Genomic DNA, 25,453 nt, shown 5'->3' on the forward strand with positions numbered 1-25,453 from the left:
CAGGGAGACGGAAAGAGAGAGAGAGAGAGAGAGGGAGAGAGGGAGAGAACAAACGCGTGTGGCGGTGATTTCTTGTGGAGGTGAAAGAAGGCGACGGAGAAGAAAAGCAGCTCCTCTTCCTCCTCCTCTCAGACGGATTGTATTCACTGGCTCCGGCAGAATGTGTACGCCATGTTGTGTCTCTCAGGTGAGGAACATTTCCACAAACCTCGATGTTGTTTTTGTTGCTGAACTGTGGACGGTTGTACGCGAAACGTCGACGGTCGTCGCTGCCTCGTCACGTGTCCCCCCGAAACATTACCAATTCTCTCGGGGACATCTGTCTCTGTTATAGCTTCCCGACATGTTTGTCAGTCACGTTCATTCATTAGCAGTACGAAATGACCCGGTTTCCTCACTGGAAGCGAGTGGAGAACTTCTCTGTAGCGACGTCAAAGCAGCTGGAAGACAAAGAGACGCGAAGCAACGTCCGTCACCGACGAGCCACCAACACGAAAGAGAAGAGCCGTCATATGGGGACATGTTGTTATCTGGAAAAAAAACTCACTAGCCTTGTCTGTTCAACCGGATGCTCGAGTTGGTTTTCTGTTTTTTCTGAACTGTAGTGCAGTTACCCTCCAAACATCCTGCTTCCCAAAACACAAATCACACATCGGTCCCATCTCCATTCCGCAAACATCTATCTCTGTAGAAACGTTGTGTTTCTGAAGTGTTATTAGCAAGAACGAAAGTCTAAAGATGCACACAGCCAACTACTTTTCATGTCAACTATGGAAACAGTGTGACTGTTGTTATTTCTATGTTTGAGGTAAGTTTTGAAGTTGCAGAATGGCTTCAAATAATCAATTATAGAAGTATACTATATAATACCTTATGCAGAAAATGTATATAGTCACTTTTTGCTTCTGATTCTTTATTCACAGAAGACCAAATTATTCATATACCCCTGTATGTGGCTTCTATTACAGCTGTTGCATGGACAACTGTGTTTTTTATTGAAGATCCCCCTCCCAATAATTGAGATGAGTGATTTGATTATTTAAGTCGTTTAAAGATGCTAAAACAGTCACTAGTTCTTGATGCTTATCTGCAGTTTTGCTGCTTATTTTTGTTGGGAACTTCTGTTGGTGCAGAACTTTAAACAAATGGTTTTGGCTTGTGAATACGTTTTATAGATTCAATTATTTTACCGGAAAAGAACCAGAAAATGTATAGATACCAACAACTAGAATGGCACTTATTAACCACCAAATTGCACTCACTCATAAATATCATCCTTCTAAATGGTCGCTTTTTTATTTCATCAAGATCCATAAATTATTCCTAGGGAGATAGTCGGAATGTTAAAAATTCTATTATCCCAAAATGTGATGTTTATTTCTTGGCCTGCATCCCATCCTTCAGCCACATATTGTAGAAATCTGTTAGTATCTTTTGCATAATCTTGCTAAAAAACAAACCGACCAACCAACAGAGAGGTGCAAACAGCTAAAAAACCCAGAGGTTAAACCGATTGATGGTTACATTGATTGTGTTAATATAGTTGCAGGCTTTAGTTTGTGTAAAACTATTGAAATACTTTGAAAAGACAGCAGCGAGCGGTGAGTGCTCAATTGATGTGTTTGTAAAGATAGAAAGGGTTTTTCAATGTCTTTCAGCAGACAGATTGTTTTGACCACAGGGTCACCAGTGCTGAGCTGGTCTGGTCAGGAATTTAATTACTTAGACACATCCCTCATATAAGACGAGCTTGCTTCTATTTCCTGTTCTTTTCAGGGACTGAGAATGAAGGAAACAGGGAAGGATTAGGAGAAAATGAAGGGCAAAATGTAGCATCAGTGTGGCGGTAGTGTGCTAATCCAAACCACAGGCGCCTCATTTAGCTTTGTCGCCCTCTCAATTTATGTGTCTACTTGTAATTAACTATTTTTTGCCTGTGCGTATGCGTGCCCCTCTTGAGGTTTATAGGGGCCCAGGTTGATGTGTGGTCTGTTATTATATCCTCCTTGGCTTGGAGGTGGATGTTATAGGAGGGTGGGCGTTGTTTGGGTTAGATTTAGAGAGAGAAGCAGGGATGGTGTGGGAGCTCACTTGTAATTTCCCAGTGGGAGCAGGGATGTTTGCCATGTTGTGATGGGACAGAGGGTATGGCTTTAGCTCAACATTGAGTGTTGTCCAAAGCGCTGCGAGTGTTGGCTGTGATTGTGGGACAGGACTGAGGCTATGTGTAGGCAGAACAGCAATGGCACAGGCAATGCTGGCAGGGTGCATATGTCAGGAAAACCTAGAGGAGAAGAGGCTGCCATTCAGCATGAATCTTTCTGGGGTATCACAGAGTCAGAAATTAAGAACTGACCCCGGCCTCTGTCGAGTATTTAAATGTTGCTCAACTCGACTCCAGTACAGCATGTTTTATTTACTAGACATTTCTGGAAGGTCTTATCTTTAACCAGGGTGTAACAAGATAACAGCTGCTGCTTTCAAACACCCACCGATGTACGCACATTTTCCTGAAATTTTCCAAAATGCTGTAAGTGAGAAAATGTCTGGAATATGTCTGAGTGAGCCAATGTGAGAATACAGCAGGAAAATGTGTGGAAATGTAACACTTGCTGGACACAAAACTGAAAAAGACAAAAAGTATCTAAATATTTAAGGATTAAAAAGGGGTGTCATACCCTGTGAAGACGTTGACAAAGATGTCAACATGGAAAGACGAGTGGATTTAAGGACTTTTGGTAATGAAGGCTGCTGCCATTGTAGATTTGCTGTAGCCAAAAAACTGCTTTCTGCAGCAGAATTTTACACTTCATGTCCTGCATGCTCTACAAAGGCGCAACCTCTCATCTGAATACTCCATATATTTTCCTGTTGTTGTGACCACGTCTGACCCGGACAAGCTCCTGCAGCATTCTTCCTATGTGAAAGACAAACTCCGGAAACTGTTCGGACCCACTTTTCTGAACATAATGTCTGAAAACGGCTCAAAATAATTTGCTGATGAATATGTGTTTGTGTGCATTCTACAATTGATGCATGTTAATCATAATATTGCATTTCTTGTAAGATGGTTTCTGCTGCTCTTAGGACTTCCAGCTGACTGGACTGTGATCTTTTTAACATAGATAAGTAAATATTGTGAAATCTTGAACTATCTCTTAATGGTTCAGCCCATTGACACTCACACACAGCTATCCCTATCAGTTGGCAGAGCGACTGCTTGTGGCCAAGGTCACAGCTCGGCTGGGCAGGTGATCCTAAAAACAAGTGTTGATAGCCTGTAAAAATCACTAGAGTTGTAGTGATCCCCTGAGTCATACGATTAGGATTACTGGCCAACTGCGAAAAAATGTCTGCTATTTTCAGCTTCCTCGCAGGAATTTTGCTCTGGTCAGCAGCGGGAGCAAGTTTCCCCACAGGGAAATAATTGTGAATCCTCCATCTCTTTGTCCCTATGAACTGTCATACAGTTCGCAGGGATAATGTTTCCTCAACCTCATCTTCCCATGTCTGGTCTCTTGTTTTTTTGCGCATGGGGTTGAAGGCTGATGTAACCATGTGAAATGCCAGCCAGCTCTGAGAATGCTACCTTTTGCATCGGTCAACCGGGAATAAGTGGCTGGGAATGACATGTTATTGTGTTTAACTTTGTGCAACTGAACGCTCACATTCGCAAACAGTGCACTTTGAGAAGTGAAACAGGCCTCTGGGTAAACACAACGTGACGCTGGATTGGCCTGGCGATCTCAGGCTGCCTTCCTGTTCTCGTTTTGGTCTGTTTCCTTTAGTAGTTTTTGTGACTCACATTGTCTGCAGGGGACTGTCTATGTCAGCTCTCTGTTTTTCGCTGTTCCTTTTTTTTTATTTTCATTCTTTGTTTCTGTTTTCCTTTATCCGTTAAGCAGACTTTAGTTTTTCTCGGTTGCTTGTACTTTGGGATATATTTGCCAAGAGAGAAGTAAAGACCTCCCTTTGTGTATAGGAACCAGAGCAGTGATACATTTTTGCTGTGTGTATACAGCTGCCTAGCTGAACACACAATAGAGGAGCTGTCAGTCACAATCTAAGTGGAAATTGGAGTAGACCTTTTGTTACCATACCATACATCTGTGTGAGAAAGATCCCGCCTTATATTTTATTGTTTAAAGTTTTTTTTGTTTGCCCTCTCCCTCGGTTTTTTTTTCCATTTCCCCCTCTCTGCTGGTTTCTCCTCACAGCATTGTCCTAATTGAGATACAAGGGTGTAGTTACATCTGAGCTTTGCCATGAGTCATTGTGGTCAACGTTATCCAGTGGCCACAAAGGTTTAGCTGAAACTAACAGGGAGTTCCCTTCGTTTTAAAGCAGCCGGCTGCAGACTGGACTAAAGTAGGTAAAGTAGGACAGGGATTAAATATGAATGGATCAGATGGCATGGATGAACAAACAAGGACACTGTGGCTTGAAACAACCTGATGTTTATCGTCCCACTGATGCAGTCGCTGAATATTTAATGCCCCCTTCTTTCATTAACGTTGGTGCCTCCACCAGGGATGTTATGTTTTCACATTTGGTGATAGGTTGGTTTGGATGTTTGATTCGAAGCAAGATTCTGCAAAAACTACTGGACAGATGTACTTTATTCTTTGAAAAGAAGGTCAGACAGTCATATAGTATGCAAATGCGCGCATTCTGCAGAGTGAAAAAACAAGGAACATTTGCAGGCCTCCTCTTTAATGCAGCTGAGTGATCCTAGCGTGTGAAGTGGGGGAAAAGTGAAATCCCAGGAGATAACAAGAAGGATGAGGAGGGGTGTGACAAGGTCGAGCTGGAGGAGATGAGAACGAGAGCTGGAGCTCTGATACTTAGACCTGGTGTCATGTGAAACTGCTGTGAGGCAGGTTATCAAATGTCAGTTTTGGCATTTACATAAGCCTTATAAATACAGTAGAACTTTTGCATTACAGATCCCATTTAGAATTAGTTAGATGAGGATCTCCTCACTTCCTTTAACTGGCTCTGTATCAGTCTGCCCCCATATTTCCATTTGCTGTGCTTACAGTGATGTAGTGAGTGACCTATTTTTGTGAACTGTCTGTTATCTAAGCAGCTGCATCAGTGTGGCTCCTTGCACCTGAGTTAACCCCTGTGCATTTGTTTTAGTTTGTTTCCTGTTTCCCTCATCACTGCTGCTTTGAAGAGAATAAGGCCGTGAAGGATAGAGGAGGGGGAGACATAGTAATTATCATCAGCGCTTGCTGTCTGATCACAGATGTGGGTTTCGGGATTGTCCACATTAAGGAGTCTATCACATTAGCATCCAGCTGTATGTCAGAAGAGGCCTCACTGAACAAGCCATACAGACTTAATTCTGTCTCTGCAAGCACTTGCTTCAATTTGTATGTTATTTCCGTTCATCTCCTAAGGGTTTCCCCCGCTTCTGGTTCCTGTACTCTATTTAAACCTGATTCCTGTGTGTGAGCAATATCGTCTTTCTCCTGATCCCTGGAACAGCTGGAAGGTGGTGGAGCGCAGGGGTGCGGATGATATAGGCTAAAGGGCAGCTGCAAATAACAAAGAAAAAGAGGCGACCGTAAGAGTAGAAAATACAAGAGATGACGACAATGAGTCCCCAAGTAACAGGGTGGGGGATGATTGGAGAATGGAGATAGGAGTGTGATAGAGAGCTCCAGGCTGAGTGAGCAAGAGCTGAGTCTTTTTCTGTCTCGAGAGATTCCCACAATCACTGTGTAGTTAGTGCAGGTCTCACAATCAGTTGTTAGAGTGTTTGTTTAATTTATCTCACAATTGGCTTTTTCAACATTTCCCTATTGGCTGCAAAGCACCGGACCATAATCATTGGAACAGCAGTATGAGAGGCTAGTGGGGGGTAGCTGTTGATATTGAAGTAGGGGTGTACCCTGCAGACTCGGCAACCACCTGCTGGCTCGCTGGTGGGGTGGGCGGAGAAGGAGGATGGCCCGTGAAGTGGGTAGGGTCAAGGTTTGTTACCATGGATATCCTTTCATGTATCTCTGTGTGGCGGAATTCCCTGAGACATTTTCTTCTCCTGTGTCCCCTCCTCCCTCCCTCTGTCAGCTGTGCAGACTTTGCTGTTGGGCCCCCTCACTGTGTGCAGACCGCTGGTGAAACACCCCCTAACTAATGAAATCTAAACACCCTCACAGCCTAAATCGTCCTGTTTCTTCCTGCCTACTCTCAGTCGGTTGTGGTTAATTAATCGCCCATTGAGAGAGACATGTGGGTGCAGCAGAGACAAAGGAAACGGCTTATCCTGTTAAGCTGTGTGTAGTGAAGTAGAGCAACAGGGCCACATAAATAAAACGGTTTGAATTAAAGGCTATAGGTCTGTGTGCGCTCAAAAGCAGAAATATGCACAAAGAGGCCCGGTGTCAAACCCATTAATACTCTCTCTTCCACAGTATCTCAAGCATTGGTGATATATGTGCACGTGTATGAGCTTGATCCCTGGTCCCACAGTTATCCTTGAATTGATAAGAAACACCCCTGTCGGTTCCAGATTGGAAATACACTGATCTCATTCAGGCATCATAGATGTCTCTGTGTTTGCTGCCCACAGCCGTTACCCAGATAGCGTGAGGAGGTTAAATTCATAATTGACCTATTTTCTCCTGTTCTTAATGAGTTCACTCTTCGTCCCAAGGACAGCATTTCAAGACAGACACAGAATAATGATCACAAGGACACAAACTCAAATTTTCGGATAACTAAATCTTACTTAGTGTGATTCCCCAATGTGTTGAAAAATCTATATTGTGTAATATTTTGAGCCCTGTTTGTTTGTTTTTTTGTAAGCACGATTAAGCAAAACATGCTGGAGTTATTGCCACAGAACTTGATTGGAAGATGCAATATGTTAAATGAGTGTACAATTTGTTACAGTCTGAGTTCGAGGGGACTGAGATTAAGATTAAGATATGTTTATTTATACCAAACACATGCACAGACATGCACAACACACACAGGGAGAATTCTCTTGGCCCTGTCTTGAGCCCGACCTGATGCCGAAGCAGAAGATTATTGATATAATTAAGCAAATAATCAATCAACTGGACCATTTACAAAAGGGAAATCTGTGGACAGATTTGGACTGCAGGGAGCGAGAGGCATGTGGCCAGAGAAGGAGCTTGATCATAGACCATGTGCCCGTGCCTGCAAGGAATCAGTTGTCTGCAGCATACCACACATTACTGGCATCTGGAGTGGAACGCAACACATCAGAGAGCGTTAGCACACTGGCTTTACTACATTAGAAAATCAAGATCGTGGATTAGGATGCACACTCGGACAAGGGATAAGATTACGGTTATGACTGAGCGGCAAATTGACCAGCTGTTGCCTGGCAATTTTCCGGTTTTGAAGAATACATTTATTATTCACCAGAGGATCCACATCCAATAGGAATCCTGGATTGATGGGATACATTTGTGTATCCTGTCTTGGGGTTTAAGACTCTGACAGTCAAAATGCAACATCTCCTGCACATCATTCCTTCTGTGTCCCTACGCCCAGTTGATGCAACTGTAACTTATTTAATACATTTAATATAATACCTAGTTTGTTGACATGCACTAGTGTTATAGATTTTTCAATATGAATCGCTTGTGGCAGATACTAGTCACCTCATATGTCTCCTTTGAGGTAACTGTGGTGATTAGTCAGATGCAGATGTCACTAGAAGGTACACAGCTTACCTGAGATGCTTCAGTTCACAGCCATGACACCCTCTGATTAAAAGCTCTTACGTCTCTTAATGCTGTAATGGTAGTTTATAAGTTTCCCTGTAACTCAAAAAGACTCAGTTATGGTCAGACTAGAATTGCCATGTTACCCACAGTGGCACCATTTGCTTCACATGTGCACAGTTTGTGTCACATCCCATAATGGGAGAAAATGCATAGAAAAATAGTGCATATGAGCCCTCCAGTCGACCTCACCTTTAACCACAGCAGTGTGTGTTCTGCCATCTGAGAGGTAGGAGGCTTCCACAGGCAGGGTGGAGTGGCTACAGAAAGATACTGTATAATTATAGAGCCTCCTCTTTCATAAATAGAACAACGGGCCTGTCTTTATGAGAAGGCCTGTCACAGGAAACAGAGTAGGCCTGTGTGTGTGTCTTCAGAAGACAAGAGCCTTCACTGTCTGACTCTGTACTGACCAAGAGTTGCCTCTATGAAGCAATAGGAGGGATTTGTCCTCTGTGATCGTAATAGAAACCATGAATGAGCGAAAGAGACAGCCAGACGAGTGTCTTCCATCGCAAAGTTTTCATCTGTTCAGTTCGTTGCCATAATTTTGTCTTCCTGCTCAAACCTGTGGTAAATTATAAGTGTGGGAGGGTGAAGGTTGAAGCTCCGGAAAGATAAAGTACACCCCCACACACAACTGTCCCAAAATGACTCCACTCTCAGATCTTAGATTCTGTGTGATTAACCTTGAATGCCTTTACTTTGTGTTCAGTAATTGTTGCAGTTATAGTGATTATAAATATTGAATTTTGCAGTTGTATGCGTGTCAATGAACACACAACGCTGGACCAAATTTATGGAAGTGATTGATGTCATCCTTGTTTTATAGCCTCTTATTCGCATCCTGTAGGTGAAACATTTTTACATTTGGGACTTTCCAGAAAATTAGCAACCAAATTACTGATATTTCGGCTAGCTCTGGTTAAGGTAACAGTTTGGGAAATCCTTATGACTGCTCTAAAGACAGTAGTTGCCAATGACAGCACAACTGCTGATTTGAAGCAGGGAAGACGATGTGATAGCTATGTCTTTATAGAAAATTGTTTTATCGTTGTCAAACTAACAAACTTTAAAGACATAGTATCAGGTCATAGATTTGTGTACTCACCGATGCCAACAAGGAATATTCTGTTGTTCCAAGCTGTTGAAATTATATATCTACCAATTATTTGTTTAATAATATCACTAAAAGTACCAGATGTTTTTTTTTCTCTATATTTCTTCAGCATTCCAAAACAGTTATGTAGGAATTAGTGAGTATGTTACAACAACCAATGCATTTTGGTCTCATGATACATGGTACATTTCTTTGTGCCTCATTCACTTCCTCACAGGAAGGTCAAAGAGCAGAAGCTGCAGCCGACAGCGACTGATGTTAAAAGAGCACTTAAACCCTGGTCCTCTCTTAAAAGTGCCCTGTAAATACATTACGTGTGTATCAGATGGTTCAGGATGGTGTAGAAAATTGTGAAAGCTAATCTGATTATGCTTTTCTCTGTGTGCAGCTGGCCTGCTGCTGCGGCTCGGCGGCCTGCTCATGCTGCTGCAACTGCTGCCCCAAGATAAAGCAGTCCACAGGGACCCGGTTTATGTACGCCCTTTACTTCCTGTTGGTCACCGTCATCTGTGTCATCATGATGTCCCCCACTGTGGCGAAGGCGCTGGAAGAGGTGAGTACATACGTTTTGATGGAATACTCCATCATGACACACGCATACATGCACACATTCTGAATAGAGTAGACTGCACAATATACACTTGATAAGTCTACTCAGAAATGTATGTGTGGTTTTAATCTGTTTGATTCATATTTTAACATTCATATGATGAGGAGTTTGTTTTTGGTTGAGAGTGTCACTTGTAAGAGGATCGGGAGGAAATTAAAGCACAGAGAGAAAATACCAGTTACCAAACATAATGTGACTTTCAGCTGTGTTTACAGCCAGAGGTCGTCAGATGGCCCAGAATAAGACCGGTGATAGGCCTGGTCGCGTGTCACTCACACACTGTCCTGTGTGAAGCTCCAGAGAGAGACTGATTTATCATCTTATAATATCTCAAATTATTACCCAGAAAGGTGTAAAAAGGGATGAATGTTGTTTTTCTTATTCACTGAATAGAAGAGTGGATTTGGCCCGGGGGCTGTAGTAACCCAGTCAACAGTTGCCTCAGTACCATAACCTTTACTGTTTGGCTTGTTCGGTGTGTTGACAGAAGAGTTGTGGGTCAGACACACATACTGACATGCAGCGAAGGTGAAAGTAACGATAAAGAGAATCTTTGTAGCTCACACACTGTCTTAACACATTATGAAACAAAGGTTCTGCCAACTTAACTATCTTCTATAAATATAATAAAATGTGCCGACATTATTTCACTATCTGGAAATGTAAAGGATTTATTGAATTGCTACTGGAAACATTCATCCTCATACTGATTTAACCTATGGATCCCGTGTTTCTCCACAAAGAAATAGGGCTACGATCGAGTAGGCAGAAGGTCAGGCTGGAAGCTGTTTTGTCTTCAACCACCCAACGAGCTTTTGAAGCTGGGAAAAGTTGCACAGGAGGACTGTAGTTCTCTCTTTTGAACTCTACAGCTTTCATGTTGTTATCTCTTCTCCTACTTTGCCTCGTTGAATCATTTCAATGCAGGATTATTATCAGACTGAGGCTGCATCGATATTACTTATAGCCACTTTTCCACTGGTCAAAAAAAACACTTACACACTAACATGGCTTTTGATTACATTTTTATTAGTTTACCCATGTTTTAAAAAACCTGCGTATACCAGCAAATTTTTATTTAATAAAGGTTTAAAGGATCTCTATCCACACAAGCATTTTGACTCCCTGTCAGTTTTATTCCCCTTACATACTAACATGCCCGAAAACTCATCATATGACCCATCAGGTGTACTGGGCATGTGTCTGCCGTTGTACTCAGAATCTGTTCGAATAATAGCTCATCTCCTACGCATGTAAACAGTTGTATCATTGGAAAATGCAGAGTTATTGCATGCATGAAAATCACAAATGTAACGATCAACAAAACGGGCCTTGCAGCATTCCCAAACTTTTTTATTTTAGAAGCTCTCAACTCAGGAAATTGTGTGGACGCCTGGCATATCTGGCAGAGGCGATGCTCTTTGAAATAAAAACTTAGTTACGATGTAGCCTGTCTGAGAAATAAACTAAACTGGAAGGCCTCCTCTGTTAACTGCTTTAATATTCAGTGGTTAGTTATCCTCAACCTTGTGAGTCAGACTGTAGTCACAGTCTGGCAGATGGTGTCAGAGATGATGTCCTGATTCACTTACTCCTCATCCATTTTTTATGCGGATAGCTCAATATAGATGGTGCTGTTTTTGGTACCATACCTTAGTAAGTACACTGTGTGAATCTGCGCACACACTGTGCAAACTGAAGATAATGACAATACTTCATCTGGGAAGAATACGCTCAACTGACTGTGTTACCATGGCAATGACTGCAAGCTTCCCCATCTGAGAGCGTATCAGATGACGGATATTTTTCCACCAATCTTCCTCTGCTGTCTTTTTTTTCTTCTTTCCATCTCTGCCAGTGTCTACAGTACAATATTAAAACGACTCCCTGCTGTGCGCCTCCTCATGAGAGCAGAACCCTGTAAAAGGCCTACCCAGGCACAAAATGGCCTCTGATAGCCCCACGCATAGCCTGCTGAGTTAAGCCTGAAACATGCTTCTGCGACTGCGTCTGCGTCTTTTCACGCCGCTGTGGCGCAAGACTCGTTTTCATTCATGCTTCCCCAACCGTTGCGCGTCTTAAAAGCAATTCCGCGCCAGAACACTAGGCGGAGTAATGCTTTTTGTCGAGACGACCTTAGAGACGCCTTCTTTCTTCTTCGTCGATTGTTTATTTACATAGCCACTGCGGCTCCTCGTAGCCTTTTTCTGGCGGACAAATCCGCCAGTCAATGACAGGTTATACAAGCTATCATACTATCGGATATATTCTGCCAAGTGCTCTTCTATTTGGTCCATATTCGTTCTTCTAAATCTTCCGTGATTTCTGCCGGTATTATGGGGCATGAAACCGGAAATGCAGCTCCAGAAGGGATGTAGAGCAGACCAATCACAGCCTTGCGGGCTGAGTGAGCTTGCGGAGCTTTGCCGTAAATTTTAGAAAAGGGGGTCGACACCCGTCAGCACGTAAGGAGGGATACATAAGCACGTAAGGGACCCGGAAGGGCTCTTGCGCTTACGGGCCCGTGAAAACGCAGAAGCATGTTTCAGGCTTTACACACACAGTCACACACGTACACACACTCACTGTCAGTCACACACTGAGCACAGAGGGAAGTCCCAGCTAAGAGAGCAGCCATTGTACGTATGAGAGCGCCCGTCTTTTCGCAAGAGATTTACAGCAGTCTGAACCAGCAGGCCCCTTTCCCTCTTAATCTCAACACCATGGACATGCTAATATGGTCCTCACCATGAGACAAAAGATCCAAAGCAGGCTTTTTACTCTATGTTGTTATCTGGGTGTGGACTGAGCTACAAACTAAGGAGATGACAACTCAATCCGCTGGCTTTACTTCACCTTAAGGACAAAAGACTAATACAGCAAAGTCAAACCATCATCTGAAATGTTGGAAAAAATTTTGTTTACGTATTTGCTTGTGCCTCTTATCTCTCCCTTGGTTAGAGATGGTTACAAGTCAAGTAAAATTACTTCATTGTCAGTGAAGGGAAGCGGAATTTGACTCTTTGGTTATTAAATTCAAAAGCTGTCTCTCCCGCTGGCTCAGAGCCACTGAAGCACTTTCATTTTTCTGTTGAAGGCCACAGCAACGTCCTTATCTACTTAACTCCCTCCAGTTCTACTCTCTTCTTTTCAAGGCAGGTAACCTGAGTTCAAAGTAATTTTCCAAACTTCATAATTAGAGAGATTTCCCAGTCTCTCTGTCTTACTCATGCCCCTGCTGCTTTACCCTCCTCCCAGTTTCTCTGACTCGCTGACAAAAGGCAGTAATTTATTCATCTGTGTCTTTTGTGTGTGTACACTGACAGTTAGTTGTAAGGCCCCTCTAACAGCCTGTAGAGAACGAGGGATGAAAGAGGGCTCCATGGAGAGAAAGAGGGGTTGTTGTCGCTGCCTGTTCTCTCTTTTTGCTCCTTTAGAGGCATGACGCTCCGAATAGACACTATTGGGCCCTTTCTCTGTGGCGGTGCACTAGACAAACACGAGAAGAGGTGGGGTATCCTCATCAACATCATAATGACTGTTTTATGTGTATTATCCCTGTCAATCAGATCCCCTACTACAGCGAAATGTGTGAGAAGTTGAACGCAGGAGAAAACTGCGAAACCCTGGTGGGCTACTCCGCTGTCTACAAGATGTGCTTCGGTATGGCCTGCTTCTTCTTATTCTTCGCCATCTTCACCATAAGAGTCAACAACAGCACAGGCTGCCGGGCGGCCGTGCACAACGGGTAAGAAGAAGGCCCCATCATTTCTTATCTGTCATTAAACAGTTCACATTAAAATCCAGCAGGAACGTTGAAGTGCTGTGAAAGCAAGTATGTATTGAGCAGTAAAATATTGAAAAACATTGTGTGCATCTCTTTGCTGGGCCTCAACGTAACAGTTAGTGCTGTAATAGTTCACTGAACATGAGTCAGATGTAAAATGAGCTTCCCCAATGTTGACCATCAGATCATATTCTTTTTGAATAATTGTGGATTGGTTATACCAATGCCGCGCTCGTTCTAAACCTGCCTGTTTGGAATGTGCTGTTTGCTTGACCTGTGGTAATGCTGACAGCCGTTTTCTTTCTGAAGAAGTGACCTGTAGTAATTTAGTCACAGCTAGTTCAGACCCGCTGCTGGTCTCAGTCCAGCACCCTGAAGCTGCTCCACAGCTAGTGCACAAAGAGCTGCTCCCCTGTTTATTCAAAGTTCAGTGAAGCTTAACTCAGTACGCAGAACCCCGAACTGGAGATTTAGTTGCTGTTGTTGTACCTTGTTGTTGTGAGTGCGCTGTTGTAAACTGACTGATTCGGAGCACTGGTTGTCTGTTTACTTTGAGTTTATTAACATTGAATCTCGGGTATCTAAATCACACAATACTTGAAAACTGCACTTGATTGGGCCACGATCAATACACATGCGTGTGAAGCTAAACAATTCTCGAAATATGCATCCCACATACAGAATCACAGACATTTCTTGAATTAGTATATTAGATATATCAGAAATAAGATTTCACACCATCTGTGTTGGCTCTCTTCTGTGTTGCAGAAATTTGCTGAGAAGTGAAATATGCTGATGAAACCACTTTTCTTTTGTATTTTAGTTAAGATAAATATGAGTCTTTTTCCACCTCGAAGGTTACAGAGCTCTCACACCTTGAGTGTATTAGGAGGTCTGACCCTGAGTAGAATAAGATAAGATATAACACAGTGCTCTGATGCTTACAAAGACAGTTTGTTCCTGTGTCACAGGTAGTGAACAGTTTCTCTTCTCTTTTCTACTGTTTCCCAGGCTAGCTAAAGCAGGTGTGCAGCATGACTCATAGGTGAAGGACAGTGAACCAATTACATAAAATGTTAAATAAGCAATAGGGAATTAGTAATCAGGCAATGATTAAAATATACAATTTCTAAAACTTTAAAAACTCTTAAGCTGTCATGTCAGGAATCTTATGCATGTTGATTGTTGGCATTTGATTTTCAATTATTTTCATATAATTTTTTCACTTTATTTAATGTTTTTAAACGTAAACTTTGTAATGTTTTTCCTCTATAACCTTTAACAATATCGTTTTTTCTTTACATGTCAGGTTCTGGTTGCTGAAGTTTATTGTGCTGGTGGCATGCTGCGCTGGAGGATTCTTCCTCCCAGAAGAGGAAACCTTTCTGGAAGGTAAAAATGGGACACTTAGCTCTGGAGCTGTTAATTAACGTATCACTAACATAACCACATCTCTGTAGTTGCAAAGCAAAAGTAGGAGACAGCAAGTGATATGGTAATGGTTGAAGTACCAATTAGTAACACAGTTAGTTATTTGCATCGTTTGGCTGAAACTTCCTTAAGAACCCTGAGGATTTCAGTAGTCTCACAGTTTGAGAGTCGTATGTGTTGCAGAAGATTTAAGATGCCTGTCTTGTCATCACTCAAACGATATCCTTATCTTTCTCTCTCTCTCTCTCTTATTCAATGTCACAGTGTGGCGCTACGTGGGAGCCGCTGGCGGGTCCCTCTTCCTCCTGATCCAGCTCAAGCTGTTGGTGGAGTTTGCACACAGATGGAACACAAACTGGTGAAAGCAACACGTCTTCTCTTTGCTCTTGTCTCTTTTGTCCCATGAAGTTCTCAAACTTGCTGTGATTTCTATTTGTTCTTGAGATGCTCTGAGGGTCAGACGTATTCTTCCGCAGGGTGTTTTTGGATGTAAATAGTTTGGAAAGAGGGCGTCATGTAGCTTTGTGTGTTTGTGAGTGGAGGGGAGTCTTGGCAGCAGGCCATTCTCGCTGCAGATTCACATGGTCTCCGTGTTCACTCAGTTTCCCTTTCTCTCTCACAAAGGCAGAGACACACCCTCCCTACAACAGTCAATTGTTTAAAAAAACTATTTAGTTTAGTAACCAATTAAACTCAGACCTCTTAATGTATTGATATGCGCCCTTGCCCATTTTAGTAAACCCCAACTCTTTGTCTTTCCTTGATTTTTTTACTTTAGGCCGACCCCTTTTGTGTTAGTTGTCTCTTGTTTATTTTGTCCTTGTTCACTTGATCTTTTTACTTCTGTAATTTTCTTTATCCTTGTTCATGTTTTTTTTTTTCCTTTCGCTTTCTTTTCTCTCTCTCTCTCTCTCTCTCTCTCTCTCTCTCTCTCTCTCTCTCTCTCTCCATACCTCTTTCGTTTCATCTGCAGGAGTGCGGGAGTAGCATATAACAAGCTGTGGTACGCTGCTCTGGCCTTGGTGACGCTGGTGCTATTCAGTGTTGCAGTGGGAGCCGTGGTCTTCATGGGTTGGTTCTACACCCACTCTGAGGCCTGTTTACTCAACAAAGTCTTCCTGGGCATCAACGGTAGCCTCTGTCTCATCATCTCCATGCTGGCCATCTCTCCATGCATACAGAAACGTGAGAAACCTGCACTCGTATGCACATTATCTCAACTGGCTCTGTAATGCAAATAAGAATACAAGCATTTGCTAAGATAAGAACTACCTAAAATGTAACCATCTTGGAGACAATTTAATTATTTTACAGGTATTTTGACTTTTTAATTTGGCTAGTATCCCATACATTAATATAAAAGAGGCGGGATTATAAGTATATTAGTATAAGTATATTAGTAGTATTGAATTCATTTTTTTGTCCCTGCAGTGCAGCCCACATCAGGCCTGTTGCAGCCCGGGGTGATCAGTGTGTACGTCATGTACCTCACCTTCTCAGCCTTCTCCAGCAAACCAAAAGAAAGTGAGTATGAACTGACGCCCATCTATACCTACTGTGGTAGTCACGGACATTATTGCCTTGATCAGCTTGCATCTACTGTCTTACATAACTGTGACACATTGTTGTGCATAGAAATTGGATCAATATAAAAACACCGGCAACCACTTATAGTGATGACGTTTGTCCCAGGCATAACTGATAAGAATAAGTGTTACTATATCCCAATTGCGTGGATTCTGTATGATTTTTATACAGCACATCGACACGGCCCTTGTGGTGAAATTAAAAAAAAATAACTAATTAGGATCGACTAGCCAAAATATCAATGATAGTTTTTTTGTAAGCTTTGCAAACGGACCACAAGGTAAACTGAATGTTACAGAGAGTGGCCTGTATTTTAATTTTATTTTAAAACTCTTAAAGCACGGTACTTGTAGCAGAAGGTAGAGTAAGAATTTCATGTACAGGTCTGTATATGAAAAATAAAACACTTATTAGAATACCGTGGGTAAAACTCAGATAAGCACATCAGACAAGGCTGCGAGCTATGAGAGAATGAGGAGTTACAGTTAGGTAGATTTGACCAACTGTTATGTCAGCACTCAAGTTAACTACATACTGCTGTTGAGGCTTTGAATGCTCTTGCACCCACTGTATGTTAAACTATCTTTATCCTTCTTTCCCCATTAATAACACTGTGCCAAAATAGATGTGCTACGTCTTTGGCAAGCTCTCTATTCCTTTAAAAACTTCTTTCAGCTCATTTATCTCTGTCTGCACTTTGTTTTTTGTCCAGTCCTGGAGATAAATGGCATGAACCAAACCGTGTGTGCGTTTCCCTTCGATTCGGGAAAGGAGAGCGACAAGAAGATTGTTACAGCGTTCGGAACAGTTATCCTGTTTGGTTGTGTCCTTTACTCTTGGTAAGACAACACATACAAACACACACACATCTTTTTAGTAACCTTAGTGTATTTCCCTGCAGTATATATTTTTAGCGTTATATATGTGTAGAGGTGGAGATTACGCAAGCAGCCGAAATCCAAACTATTTAACAGCTGCTCTGTTTGGTCAATGAAGAATAAAATTATGTATTTCATGGCAAGCTATAGCGACAGCGACAGGGTTAGTTTTGATTGGCTGTGACTTCGGAGAGACGGCGTACGATTGGCTGTGGCTGACCTAAGCGCTTGAGCGGCGAGAACGATGGATTTCTGCCTTTGTTCACATGTGTTTCCCATCAAGTGGAGATCTTATGTCTCTTGTGGTTGGTCCTTGAGGAAGAGGGAACTGCAGGCGATGGAAAAATGCAGAGTGACGGAATCGCAACCCCTCTCTCTCCCACTCATCTTTCTTTTTATTTCTTTCTCTCTATGTTTTTTTCCCCACCCTCCCTCCAGCTTGACATCCACCACCAGGCGAAGCTCTGTAGCGCTCAGGGTGTGTAGGAACAGTGAACCAGAGACTGAGGTAAACACACCAGTATTCAGAACTCACTAAGTGTGATGGCTAGTTAAATAGTAACACCGGTCTTACAGACTAACTTAAAATCCCTCTGCCCTGACACCCTTATAAATTTAAACAGATGATTCCCCCAATAAATAAAGCATGCCCATGTTTGTTTGTGTCTTACAAATATTCAATTGCAGCTCGGTGGTAACCTCTGTTTCCTCCTCCTTGCAGAGGGCTCGCTGTTGTTTCTGTTTTGGAAATGACACAGGTGAGGAGGCTCCTTCAACAACACATCTTTACTGTATCTATCCCTCCCTCTGCTCCCCCCTTTCTGTCTCTTTAGTCCATTCGGTGTGTATGCATATGTTCCCCGGAGCAGTGTTTCACTGTCAGGGGCTACGCTCATTGATATTCCTCAGCCCGATTGAGGATGGTGAGAAAGTATTGGTCAGCAAACACAGATGATGTCACTGTTACTAGGAGGTTAGTATGACACAGGAAAGCAGGCCCAGACAGGAGGTGGAATTGTTGGTAGGCCTGCACCGCCACCTGCTGGAAAAAAAACACTTTTGCATTATGTATTGGAAAACATAACAATTAAATGTAGTTTTATATATTACATCATAATGTAGTGATTAATCTAAATGAATCGGTCCAGATTTATAACAATGTCTTTTCTCTACTGTTTCAAGCATTTCACACATTATGCAATTAGCTGACTGAACTCCTTGTGTTAATGTGTTTGTTTCAGAGGACTACGATGAGGAGAATACTGGTGGAGGACAGAACGTGTTGTACGACGAGAGAGAGGCAACCATCTACGGCTACACCTACTTCCACTCTGTCTTCTTCCTGGGTTCCCTTTATGTCATGATGACCGTCACCAACTGGTTCCAGTAAGTGACCCACTTCACCTGCTGTGTTTATGTGCACTCAATACTCCAGTTATAGACAATGAGAAGCAGACGATTGTTGATAAGCAATAAACAATTAAGCAGCTGCATGTGGACATTTGAACTCCAACTAGGTCAGATTGAGGTGTCAGAGGTCTCTGTGACTCAGTGTAGTCTGAAGACCAGTGAAGTTCACTGCAGAGCGAAGACTGTGTCTATTCATTATTATACTTTCCCACAAACTCATTCTTTGCTCATTTTCAGTAACTAACTTTATGTTCCTAATTTAATTTGATGTAGTCTCTTATGGTATATGCTCAGTTTTATGCAAACACATTTTATCGTATGACTCTTTCTTCTGCAGATCGAGGCATTAATATGACTAAATATGTTTTGAGTAGAGATGCATTAGAGCTAAGAGGGTTAGATTTATTATTTATATTAGTTATTCTGCTAAGGCTTGCCCTTTTTCTCGCCACGTTAAAAAGGTGGGAGAACAACTCCTGGAAATCAGTTGAGTGGTTTTTGGTTTATCCTGCTGACTGACTGACTGACTGACTGACTGACTGACTGACTGACTGACAGATCATGATTTATATCCTCCTTGGGGCATGTAATAATTACATATTCAAGTAAAAAAAATAATATATATATATATATATTCAAGTAATTGGGTAAGTTTGCAAGCTCAGGTTTACAAGATACTCTTTTTCCACTTGCTTTGTTGACAAGGTCACTTCAATGTTCCTGAGCATTGTACATTTTAATCATGTTCATGCTGGTGACATTATCTGTATTATTATAATTATTAATTATTAATCAATAATTAGGTACTTTACATCACCTAAGCCATTTTCAAAGATTTACCTGCGGGAAATATCCGGAGAATAGGCTACAGAGTTTGCCTTTCACACATGCACAACTATAAACTTTATGCGCACAATGCAGTGGGAGATTTTCTGCACAGATGCGTTCACAACAGTAACAAATCCTCTGCATTATTCAGGCAAGAGGTGGAGCCTCCAGAAGCAGCCGACAGAGACAGGAAGCAATGTATTTACTCCGGTTCAGAGATCATGTGATTTTCTTTACAACACATAGACACTTCGGCCTCAGCTCTTATCAGCACAAACCTTTTCGACACCTTTGTTGGTGCCTGACGTGTACGACACCACTTTGTCACGGGAGATATTTCTTATCTTTTTTTATCATCAACCCCCCGACTCGCTAGGGATGAATCCACCAGGGGATCCCCTGCTGTGTTCACACTTTGAATCCTCCTGAGTTTCTACTGACTTTATACTAGGGGGCCAGGTGGAGAAATTCCGCAAACAATGCCGAGCCTCTCACTCACACATTTGTGTTCACACATGTACCTCCTCTGGAGAAGATACGGAGGGTCTGCAGAGTTCAGTGCATGTGTGAAAGCAGCTCTATTAATGCAAGTTTTCATTAATTTCATGGGTTACAAATGCACTATTGTCTATTGGGGATCAAATAACAACAGCAGTTTATCTTTCTCCATTGTTTATCTTGGCTCAGTTCTCTGACTGTGTGTGTCTCTTGCAGTTACGACAAATATCAGATTGAGAATATATTGGATGGCAGCTGGTCGGTGTTCTGGATCAAGATGGCCTCCTGCTGGGTCTGTCTCATCCTCTACATGTGGACCCTCGTTGCTCCTATGGTCTGCCCAAAGCGATTTGAGGCGTAGGACGCAGATCACTACATGAGTATCGTGCTACTCCGATTCTCTGGATACAGGCAGACATGAAGCTCCCACGCTGAGCCAAGGGACCACCCCCTTTTCCCCCTTTTCTTTGAAACACAACCCCACACTATCCTCAGCGGTTGAAAATGGATGATTATCTGTTGCCTTTTTTTTTATATATCCTAGTTTATTTTTACATTGTTCGAAAATTTTAAGTTGTTAATACCTTGACGGTAATTTAAAACTTTAAATTCTTTACTACCATAACTCCTGGATTTTTATATTACTTATAGGTTTGAAATACAAGAGTCATAGAAGGTGAATTCCATTAAACACAAGAAGAATCCAGTTCCTATTGATTCAGTGATCATTTCAGACTTGAAAGTGTTTTATCTGTGTGTCTGTTTTTCTTGGATTATTTCTTTTACTGTCAGCCGAGTGTTTCAGTTCTGAACAGTTGTAGCAAGGGTTTTGGGACAAATTGATTTCTAGATAAGAGATATTACATGACAAACTGTATTTATTCAAGTGTGTCCTTAGTAATCAGAAGAAATGTGGAGAGAGTGAATTCGATTTGCCCCTAACTCTGTTTAAACCCTCATCTCTCAGGCTCACATGTCGGCTGTATTATTTTTATGCTTTGTTATATCGGTCCCCTTTTGTAAGTTTTCTATGCAACCGAACAAGCTCTTTTTTCGATCTTAGATACGCGGTGTTGTGAAGTTTCCACTTAGATCACAAGGATAATTGTTTCAACATTTTTTAGTGCTCCCTTTGAGCCAAATGTTTTCTTAGGAAAATCCATGTCATACGTGCAACGTTTCCAGTCCTCGACAGTGTTGTACGGGGCAGTGCTCTCTAAATCAACCTGCCTTTTGTAACAGTGAAGTCAGTGGAACGCCGCCTCTATAGAAGAGCTGCAGTGACACAGAGTGTGAACATTTACCAAAGGTAGATGTCAGAAAAATACAAACTACTCTGTCTCATTGGTTAGTCTGTTACAGAGAACCTGAGAGCATTATGTATTTCCATGTACATGCAGACACTCTTCCTGTTGAGACATTTTCTGTACAGTCATGAAGGCTTTTAACCTTGTTATGTTACACACAGCTCATAATGGTGGGCTGAATAAGGTCACATGAGTGGTTTTACTGGTGCTTTATTCAACACTGGATGTTGAGTTTACTGCCAAATTCAGACAAAGACATTCACCTGTTTATTACCTGTGTGACAGGTTATGTATGAAAATACAATATATTGTAATCTGGAAGGTCTTTTGTTTCCTAGTCCTCAAAACTAAACCAGTAAGTTGTTTTGTCTTATTGTTTACCTAACATGTTTTATAATAACTTATATGTACATTTTGGCTAAAGTTCTGTGATCTGTGGAAATAATTGATTTGAATCATGCTGTCATGTGACTTATCTTTTTGAAAGACTTTCAGCATTTAAGTTACTGGTATGAATGTAGAGATTAAATGGTGCTCACAGCAGCTTTGATATCCAACTGTTAAAATCAGACAACAGTACAAACAGTGAAGTCTGTGGAAATCCATACCATTTAATAACACTTTCTGACCAAGCTGTATTTAAAATGAGATGTGCTTGTCATGCAGTTCAAAAAGTTCTCACATGAAAATAAACCATCCAATGCACGTCACGTGTCTTTATTTGCGTATCATGTTTTCCTATACATATTAACATTTAGACTGACCTCATGTAAAAATGTATATAAATGTATGTAGAAAGAGCACCCTGCAGTTTTATGCCTCAAACAACATATCTTTTTCCAGACTCCCAATAAGTCATTATGTCCTTTGACCACTGAAAACTTAAAGGTCATCAAGAGACATCATGTAGTAAAAATTTGAAGAAATGTCCCAAAGGCAGACTTGAGACATGACGTTCAAGAGGCTTAAGAGGTTACAGACCTTATACCTCCAAAATCAAATCTCTTTATCCGAGGATCTATGTGAACATTTGTGCCTGATTTGAAAGGATTCTCTCAAGCCTGACCTACAAATTTGAATCCTGTCACTTAAGTCCATTTAAATGTTCGTGCCAAATGTGATCAAATGTGTTCCTGATATATTATGTAAAAAAGAAGATGAGATCACAGTGACCTCGATCTTAACCATCGACCAACAAAATCTAATCAGATCATCACTGAATTCTACTTAACATTTTTCCAAATTTAAAGAAATTTCCCTTAGGGTGTTCCTGAAATGTTGCAGCCACATGGCAAAATGGGCTTTGTTATGACACAGCGACCTTAAACTTTGACCATCAAAAATCAGTTCATCCTTGAGTCCAACTCAATAATGAACAACAGATGGACAACCTGAAAATATAATGCCTCTGGCCACTGGACATCGCTGGCTCTGAGGCACAAAAATGATTGAGCTTGCTTAGATTTTTGAGAATTGCTGCATTTTATTGTATCTACATCCAAACACAGTATCTCCTGCCTCTTTTCATACAGTTGTCATAAAATGCTGATAAAACTGAAGGTGATATTGCATAGATATATAAAACCTGTTCATCATCTATCCAAGAATATACTGGCTTCAGTTACATCACACCAACTTAAAGATAAGTATATAATGCCTCACTCTAACGACACAAAGTTAAAAGATCATGACTACAAGATGATCCCAAATTCAGCATTCAGTTTCACCTCATGTTCTCTACCTCCTCGCTCTCGGCCGTGCAGCTCTGCTTCTTTAATCCATGTTCTCAGCAGCGCTCCAGTCCTCTCCCTGAAGGATCACTTCCCTCTCTGGCTTCACTCTGTGCTCTAAGCACTGACATCCTTGTAGTCGGCAGGAATTGTGTCTTTAGAGATGAGAAATGGAAAAAAGTCATTAGGAGTAGCTGACGCTTATGAAGCATTTGTGGGACTCCCTCAACCTGCAGTCACTCACCGTTGCAGCGATACTTCAAATTGGACCAGATGATGTTTTCCTGAGAGAAGCAGAACACTCCCAGTCGTCCCCCCCTCATACTGGTGTCAATTATAACGCCTGTGTCCGCCACCAGGTCTGAACCCTCGAAAAAGCGAGCCCTGGGGCACACATGAGGGGAAAGCAGTTAGTCTGTTCACACTGGATATATGGATAGATAAATAGATGGTCCATGATGGTCTATTATTTAAGCCTCAATATTTGTACTCATCTTTCACTTCAATTGCTTCCCAATTAATAGTCATCTGCTGTCTACTCGTGATCAGATCACTCAGGACAGATGTTAATAACAGGTCTGAATGGTGTCTTTGTGTCTGAGTGATGGTGTGTGTGTCTGTACCTGATGTATCCAACCTGTGGTCGGTGCTGGAGGAACCAGCGGTAGGACACCTTGTCTTTCCAGCCGACGTTCCTTGGGTCTTTCCACAGGAGACGGACCTGCCCGTCGGTGTCCCCTGTGTGCCAGAGGGAGTTCCTCAGATGCTCTCCTGGGCCTGTCTCCGACTTCACCATCTGAAGAGCCACAAAAGATGAGAGGGGAATAACTTTTACTGACGACAACGGATGATCTACAGACACACGTGGCCCGCTCTCCTCACCTTGAGCTGTATTCCCGGCTCTGCAACAGCCCTGAAGGGCGCAGCCTGCCAGTAGGTTTGTTCTGTCTGCTTCCACATCACCACGTAGAACGAGGAGGAGTCCTGGTAGCCGAAGATGAAGCCTGCGTAGTCGTCGTCTGTCACCGTGTTCACGTGGAATGTTCCCTCGAAGTCGACCCCGCTGAACGCTTGGTAGCCTGAAGATGTGGACAAGGAAGAAGGAAGACACAGCAGTGCTGGTGAGGGAAGAGCACAGTGAAGAACATAGGTCATATAAGTATGACGGTGACTGTACGTACCTACAGCCAGGCCAGGGTCAGAGTTCATGGTCTGAACTATCTCCATGCCCTAAGAGAGAATTTATTTGTGCTGTCATGTCATACATTGTTGCTTCATTTAAAGATAATGATAATCAAATCTTACTATCCATTGCCATCTAATCTTTCTACAGAGCACCTCAGGAATAAATTGCATTATTAGACAAGCCTCTGCAGTTCAGCTGCTTCTCAAACAAGCAGGTGGCTCACAAGTGGAAGCTGTAGTTCACCTGGTTGAGAACCAGCCAGTTGGGGTCGATCTGGGAGTCGCCCTCTGGGTCCAGCACGACCGTCTGATAGGCTCTGAAGTCGGTGAGTGTGACCTCGGCGTTCTCTGGGCAGGAGTCGATGATGTCGATGACGTTGTCTTGGTCAAAGTCCCCCTCGCATGCGTCTCCAACGTTGTTGTCTGAAAGTGACAAGGCCATGATTGAAAAACTCTCTCCGCGGCAAATACTGCATACACACACACACACACACACACACACACACACACACACACACACACACACACACACACACACACACACACACACACACACACACACACACACAGCGACCGATGCTCACTGTCGGAGTCCTGTTGATCTGGGTTGGGAACTAGTCTGCAGTTGTCATCAATGTCCGGTACGCCGTCATTATCATCGTCATCGTCACATTCATCTCCCTACCAAAATAAAGTGAGACCCTTTGTAAACGCAGCCATTTACAGTATATGTCGGCATACAGGAGATGACTCCTTGAAAATGTAAGGATGAATAAAGAGACAGTTTCAAACCTTTCCGTCCTTGTCAGTGTCCAGCTGAGAGGAGTTGATAACCGTGGGACAGTTGTCATTTGTGTTCTGGTGTCCGTCCCCGTCACTGACAAACCAGAGTTTGTGCAGGTGAGACCAATGACATAACAACGGAACATCTTAAATATTCATGACAATGCCACAGGTCATGAGAGTGACCTGGTGCTACCTGTCTACGTTGTCGTCACAGCTATCTCCAATCAGGTCATCGTCTGTGTCCCACTGCAGGTAAATAAAACAGACACTGTTGATCAGAGGTATGACAGCAGATTATCACTTCCACAGAGGAGGTTATTTTTGTGTTTGTTAGTTTACAGGATTATGGCAAAAAGTACTTCAATAACTTTTTGTGAAGGGGTGGGACATGACCCAAGGAGGAACCCATTCAACTTTGGTTTGGATTGGGATCAGGGCACCCGCCAAGGTTTTCTTTTGTTTTTGTTTTAACATTGAGAGACATGAAAATAAAAATCTGAATCTAGTCAATTTAAAAGTGCTTCCACAAG

At 42.2% G+C, this 25,453-nt stretch overlaps 2 protein-coding genes across 2 annotated transcripts in view; one reads left to right on the forward strand and one right to left on the reverse strand.

The window, feature by feature from the left end:
• On the forward strand, positions 1–21,927 carry serinc5 (serine incorporator 5). Its single transcript, XM_062382099.1, has 12 exons — positions 1–187; positions 9,275–9,439; positions 13,066–13,244; positions 14,593–14,675; positions 14,979–15,072; positions 15,688–15,899; positions 16,146–16,238; positions 17,014–17,140; positions 17,618–17,687; positions 17,901–17,937; positions 18,421–18,565; positions 20,132–21,927. The coding sequence occupies exons 1-12, from the start codon at positions 161–163 to the stop codon at positions 20,274–20,276; spliced, it is 1,377 nt and encodes a 458-aa protein (XP_062238083.1). The 5' UTR covers positions 1–160; the 3' UTR covers positions 20,277–21,927.
• thbs4a (thrombospondin 4a) overlaps positions 21,916–25,453 on the reverse strand; it is a 9,064-nt gene continuing 5,526 nt past the window's right edge. The window contains exons 15-23 of the mRNA XM_062382098.1: positions 25,117–25,169; positions 24,930–25,014; positions 24,722–24,818; positions 24,382–24,560; positions 24,134–24,182; positions 23,835–24,031; positions 23,576–23,748; positions 23,197–23,336; positions 21,916–23,107 (exon numbers count right to left, since the gene is read on the reverse strand). Of these exons, the coding sequence (XP_062238082.1) occupies positions 23,070–23,107; positions 23,197–23,336; positions 23,576–23,748; positions 23,835–24,031; positions 24,134–24,182; positions 24,382–24,560; positions 24,722–24,818; positions 24,930–25,014; positions 25,117–25,169 (1,011 nt within the window). The 3' untranslated portion in view covers positions 21,916–23,069. The remainder of the gene's footprint in view (positions 23,108–23,196; positions 23,337–23,575; positions 23,749–23,834; positions 24,032–24,133; positions 24,183–24,381; positions 24,561–24,721; positions 24,819–24,929; positions 25,015–25,116; positions 25,170–25,453) is intronic.

The sequence above is a fragment of the Platichthys flesus genome, chromosome 3 (assembly GCF_949316205.1).
Source record: "Platichthys flesus chromosome 3, fPlaFle2.1, whole genome shotgun sequence".
NCBI classification, from domain to species: domain Eukaryota; kingdom Metazoa; phylum Chordata; class Actinopteri; order Pleuronectiformes; family Pleuronectidae; genus Platichthys; species Platichthys flesus.